The 5,492-nt window shown below is 53.0% G+C and overlaps 1 protein-coding gene across 1 annotated transcript; it reads right to left on the bottom strand.

The window, feature by feature from the left end:
- Positions 1–262: 262 nt before the first annotated feature.
- On the bottom strand, positions 263–4,871 carry LOC139783407 (uncharacterized). Its single transcript, XM_071722559.1, has 9 exons — positions 4,765–4,871; positions 4,184–4,533; positions 3,658–3,923; positions 3,398–3,580; positions 2,941–3,356; positions 2,513–2,847; positions 2,106–2,441; positions 781–1,955; positions 263–730 (listed from the first exon to the last, which is right to left on the bottom strand). Exons 1-9 carry the CDS (start codon positions 4,869–4,871, stop codon positions 263–265), a joined length of 3,636 nt encoding a protein of 1,211 aa, XP_071578660.1.
- Between the last annotated feature and the right edge of the window lie 621 nt (positions 4,872–5,492).

The raw sequence follows: 5,492 nt of genomic DNA, 5'->3' as shown, positions 1-5,492 counted from the left end.
GATCCCGACGTCTATCTCGTGGAAAAAGTCCTGCGTAAGCGGGGCAATCGAGTGTACGTGAAGTGGCTAGGAATGGACAGTTCGCACAATTCGTGGATAGATAAGGCATCTGTATTGTAACAAAAAAATAGTTAGACATTCGTAGACACACGCAACGTGTACTTTATTAATAAAAGTTTACACATTCATCGGTTTGTTTCTTACGTGCTATTGACTTTACGATAAAACAATTTTTAGGAAGCCTATGATATTGTTTCTTTTTTTACAACGGTATTCCGTAATGTCCCCACGGAAGCGTTTCCTCGCTGTTCAACGTCACGTATCGCTTGTCGTCGTGCGGACTGAGAGCTAGTTTTTGCTCCGACACGGTGTAAACTTCGTGCAACGTCGAGCGTATGCACGACTGGCGCGTCTTCAGCTCGCGCGCGTTTCGCAGGCACGCCACGTAATCCTCGAACGTGATCCTCTTCGCGACTACGTTTCTTTTAACGCCCTTTATTCTCTTGGTGTCGTCGCGTCCGAGTACCTTGTAAGTGTACATCTTCGCTCTGAGGCCCACGAACTCCGTCATGATCGCGCCATTGTTCTCGTCCTTCATCAAACCGGGCACCTTCTTGTTGACGCGCGGCATACCGTGCGCGTTATTCTCCGCGTAATCGCTCGTGTCGAATCTGTCTATGTCGCGTCTCATACGATCGTACGCGTCTTCGCACTCCAACAATAGATCAGACTATCGGTATCCGTGTAAGCAATTCGACACCGGTCGCGATAGAGCGGCACCATGTAGTCGTAGTGAAACTCGTAGAGACGCGTCTTGGATATCTCGAGAATACACATACCCACGTAGACCGGCTTGTTGAATTTTACCTCGAGCCTTCGCAGCTCGATCGCGACGAGATTCTCCGAGAAGACGCTTCTACTGTGAAAGTTCGGCTTAGCGATCATCGCCTCCGCGCCATATCTCCCGTCCCATCGCGTCACGAGACGCACGTCCACGTGATCGCGCACGTTCTCCATCGTCTTGCCGAAGACGGCATTGTTCATCAGTTTGTACATATTCCGTTCGAACTCGTTGCTCGCGCGCGTCCTAAGCGTAGTGTTCAGCTCGATGTAGCCGCGAAGCCACGGTGACTGGGTGAATCGCAGAACGCCACGGACGCGCGTCAGACGCAAACCGAGTCGCAAACATTGCTGCAGGTTTTGATAGTGCGTCACATAGCGCGATTTGTCGTACAGAGTAGCGAGCAGTTTCTCCTGTCGCTTACCGGGCGGTTTATCGCGCGTCGGGCACAGCGGCAGGTCCGCGTGGACGTCGTGCAGGTTCGGCGGATACTCGAGATCCACCTCCAAAATGTAACCGATATCGCTGTCCGCCGGCACGGTCGTCACGTCGAAATTCTCAGGGTCGTCGAGCCACTGGAAATTCGCGTACGGTAGCGATTCGCTCATAGCCCAACCGTACAGATTGTTCACGTCGTAATACATGAGATACGTAGTGGGCTGGGACGAGTCGTACGTCGGTACGTGCCTGTTGTTAGCTCGCGCGTACCTGAGCGAACATTGACTGAGGCCGCCGCGTATTCCGCGTTCCACGAACAGCACCATGTCGATGTCGGTGAGTAGCTCGAAACGCACGCCGGTGTATCTCAGCATGGCGTCCCACGTGTACCCCGGCAACGTATAATAATGCGCGGGATCCAGCCCGTAACTCACCACACACGTGTCTCGAAAATTTTCAAAGATATCCGCCAGAAGAAGCACGTCGGTCTTGAGATACAGATCGCTGTACTCGCCGAGATCTCGCACGCGAAAACGTCGCCAGACCCTCGTCGCGTGCTCGTAGTCGCTCTCGCTCGCGGTCTCGTCGGTCAGGGAGCTGTAAAAGACCTCGCGCGGTGGAAGTTCGGTCTCCCGCAGTTTGTCCACGCTGTCGACGTACTCGTACGAAATACTCCCTTGCGAGTGAGCAGATCGAGATCCTCCGTGCTCAAATCCGCGTACTCCGAACGCGTTATTCTCAGCTTGTCCTTGTCCAGATAGGAAGCCAGAGTTTCGATACTCGCGGCTAAAATTTGTACGAGTCCACGAATCGAAGCTTCACGTACCGATCCATCTCCCGTCCGTCTGCGTCTCCTTAACGGTCTTCGCGAACGATATGTAGCTTTCCTTCGTAAGCGGTAGGAGCTCGACTCCACCCTCGAAATCGTTCGCGATTTTCTCGACGATAAAGTGCGCGTCGTAACCCGACAGATTGTGGAAGAACACGGGAATCACGTACACATTTCTGTAATTCAGATTGCAACGAGAATGCGCCGGACCTCTGTAGCGTCCGGTTAGATGACAGTGATCTCGCACGCGGTTGTCCTCCGGTTGGAACGCTTTTCCACACACGTGACAATGCGTCGCGAGCCAAAACTCGCGTTTCTCGTTCTCCGTAAGTTCTACCATCGATATATTGGTGGAGAATTTAGTCTTAACGCGATGTGCGAGAACGCGAAGCTCGTTCACGAACCATGAAACGCAATCCTCGCCGCGACGATATTTGTACGTAGATACGGTATCGTCGTAGGTGCAGCACAGATAGTAGCCCAGGCTGAACGGTACGTGACGTTGATAAGCGTATCTTTCCGTTCTCGCGGCCCCTTCGACATTCTCCCTCTCCGTTGTTCGAGAAGACACTCCAGATCCGCGTACACCACGAAGGGAAGTCGCTCCTTTCTGTCGTGATTGTCGAACGACAGCCACTTATCGTCCTCGTTCGGAAGAACGATGGCGCAATCGTTCATTCGGCCGCAGTCGACGCTGTGAGCGGCCAACTTTTCACGCGTATAGAAATAGTGTAGACATCTGCGAAATAACGTGTGTGTAATTACTATGTGTTTAGTATATATAAAAAATAATACCTCGTCGTTTCCTTATTCCTCAGGTTTTTTTACTTACCGATCGCAAACGTGCTTCACACACCGTTTCGCGGTCAATTGTGAATTCACCAATCGCGACAGATTCTTTATCCAGGCGAAATGGCCCCTGTTGACGCCGCGTAGCGTATCGCGCAGATACAAAAGATTTACGTGTCTATGCCTCTTATCGTCGGTCAACCGCAGAGGCACGATCGCGTTGTCATCGGCGCCCCGTCCGAACTTAGCTTTTTTTTCAATTCCTTCCCGAGTTGTAAATACATTGATCGATACGTCGTTCTGACGTTCGAACTTTCCGATCTTTTTCAGATCTATGGGAAGATTGATCCCGTCGAGATTCAGCACCGTCGCGTAATCGGGATACGAGCCGCATCGGTCCGCGTTCCGCTCGACGGGATACAGAGCAGCGACCACCGCACGCGCGAAACATGTGTCGTTCTTCGACCGCACGTTGACCACCGCTTGTTTAAGTCTTATACCTCGCGGTATCTCCATCCAACATCCACGCGCATGGGATTGCACTTGTTAACGTTCACCGTTAGGTTCAGTATTCGCGACAACGCCCATCCGCTGTCGCGTTCCTGAAATTCGTCCAACGCCGCTAGAATCGCGTCGCGCACGTGCCTGTCGTACCACTCGCCCAGATCGGACCCTAGGAGGAGCTGTTCGTTCCGCGTAGAGATACTCTTCACATCGGTCTTAACATCCGCTACGAATTCTCCATTGAATATGAGTTGACCTTCAGACACGAGTATCTGGTCAAATTATCCTGCACTTTTTCGAGCACGGTGCCCTTCGCATCCTCGAGAAATCGCGCTGGTTCGATATACGTAGAATTCGTCACAGCGCCGGTGAGTACGCGACTTCGGAACGCCGCATCGATCTCGACCCACGAAAATCCTCTGCTAACGCCGCTGCTGCTACCACCGCCCCCACCGTCCAAACCGGCACCTACGACGCGTTCGAATCGTCGGCGCAGATCCTCCCTCGAACCTTCCAATCGCGCTATTCGAGCCACCAGAGCGTTCACGGCTCCCGTGTTTCCTCGCCCCCCAGATTGTCTGACTCGACAACTCTCCCGCAAGAGCCGGAGACACTCGTCGCATCGTCGTCCCCACGCGCGGTACCCGTCCGCGTCGCGGACATCCGCGGCGAGCAACTCGTCGCACTCTTCCCACATCCCATCCAGAAGGGTCTTCCACCCTCGGGAACACTGAATTTCACTCGTTCGAAAAGACGACGAGACTTGTAGGTATGAATCCTACGTATCTTCTCTCCTCCGTCCACCGTCTGATAGTAAAGATAATACTCGAGCGGCAGGCAACGCATATAATCCTTCGCCCTAACGGAGTTTGCCATTGTCGTCTCTATCCACGCTCGCTCGCGCGCAGTTCGCGCCCCGGTCTCCCTTCGCAGATGATGAGTCGCCAGATTCCATCGCGCGTCCTCCTTCACCACCGACTCGCATACGTTTGATGGCAACGACGCGTCGACTCTCGCCGATTCGTCGTCCGAATCGGACGAGAACTTGGGCATGGACTCGTAACAGCGCAGTTCGCCGTCCGATTCCTCGGACGAGTAATAACGGCGATCGTTCATTCGCGAGTACGCATCGCTAATGTTACCAACAGTTCCAATACGCATCAAAATCAATATGAAAGAAAACCGTCGCTTATAGAAAACGTTCCAAAACACATTCCACGCGTCAAAATCAATATAAGTGCGATCACCGTCGCGTATGGTTGTTCTTTCTTTAATTATTTCATTATAGAGATACATCCGGTGCGATCGGCGATCGGCGATTCCGATTTCGCGACGAATCAGATATCTCGTTACGTCGACGCACCGCGGATCCCCACCCCTCCTGAGCGGTTCGCTAACTTTCACGATCGGTTTCCCGTATCTTTTCGACCAGATCCAATTTTTGCAAAGGTCTACGTACTCGTCACTCATACCTCATTTTTAAAAAAACAACTGTACCGCGCTGTCGCGCGCCTGTTCAATTTATACTCGTTCCTTATCTCAATCGGAGGATGTACCTACGGGATACACTCCTGGAAAAACGACAACCGCTCGCCGCATCCTTCGAAAAGAATAAAAAGGAGGAAATGACGAGAGCGACCTCGAATGATTTCGAACGCGCGTTGTAAAATAATCGCGAAACGTGCGAATCGGGTGAACGAAGAGAGTAGACGCTCTTTCCCGAAAAACGACAACCGCTCGCCGCATCCTCCGAAAAAATAGAAGGAGGAAATGACGAGAGCGACCTCGAACGAGTTTGGACGCGCGCTGAAAAATTCATGAAACGTACGAATCGGGTGACAGGAGAATCAGTTAGCGCGCGACGACCGACGCGGGAGGACGCGCGATTTCCGCGCGCGGTCGGTAATACTTCTAACCTCAGGCCGGTCGCGGGGGGTGAGGGGCGCGGGGAATCGGGTGAGGGGGAGCGCGCTTGACCAATCACCGTCTTGCCTTTCCGTTCTAGAAAAGTAGTACGGAAAGGCCGGTTGGTGATTGGTCAGGCGCGCTCCCCCCTCACTCCGATTCCCCGCGCCCCTCACCACCCGCGGC

This window comes from Temnothorax nylanderi, unplaced genomic scaffold (assembly GCF_030848795.1).
Source record: "Temnothorax nylanderi isolate EJ_2023f unplaced genomic scaffold, tnyl_v1.0 TNYL_tig0498_pilon, whole genome shotgun sequence".
In the NCBI taxonomy this organism is placed as follows: domain Eukaryota; kingdom Metazoa; phylum Arthropoda; class Insecta; order Hymenoptera; family Formicidae; genus Temnothorax; species Temnothorax nylanderi.
This window is presented reverse-complemented; position numbering and strand designations above follow the sequence as displayed.

Bases quoted from the DNA above. Each gene is read 5' to 3' on its own strand.
- LOC139783407 (XM_071722559.1), bottom strand. From the start codon at position 4,871: ATGAGTGACGAGTACGTAGACCTTTGCAAAAATTGGATCTGGTCGAAA. The intron at 2,848-2,940 runs GTAAGTAAAAAA...GTTATTTCGCAG, and splicing joins GTGAAGCACGTTTGCGATCG to ATGTCTACACTATTTCTATA. The intron at 1,956-2,105 runs GTACGTGAAGCT...CTCACTCGCAAG, and splicing joins GACGGACGGGAGATGGATCG to GGAGTATTTCGTACGAGTAC.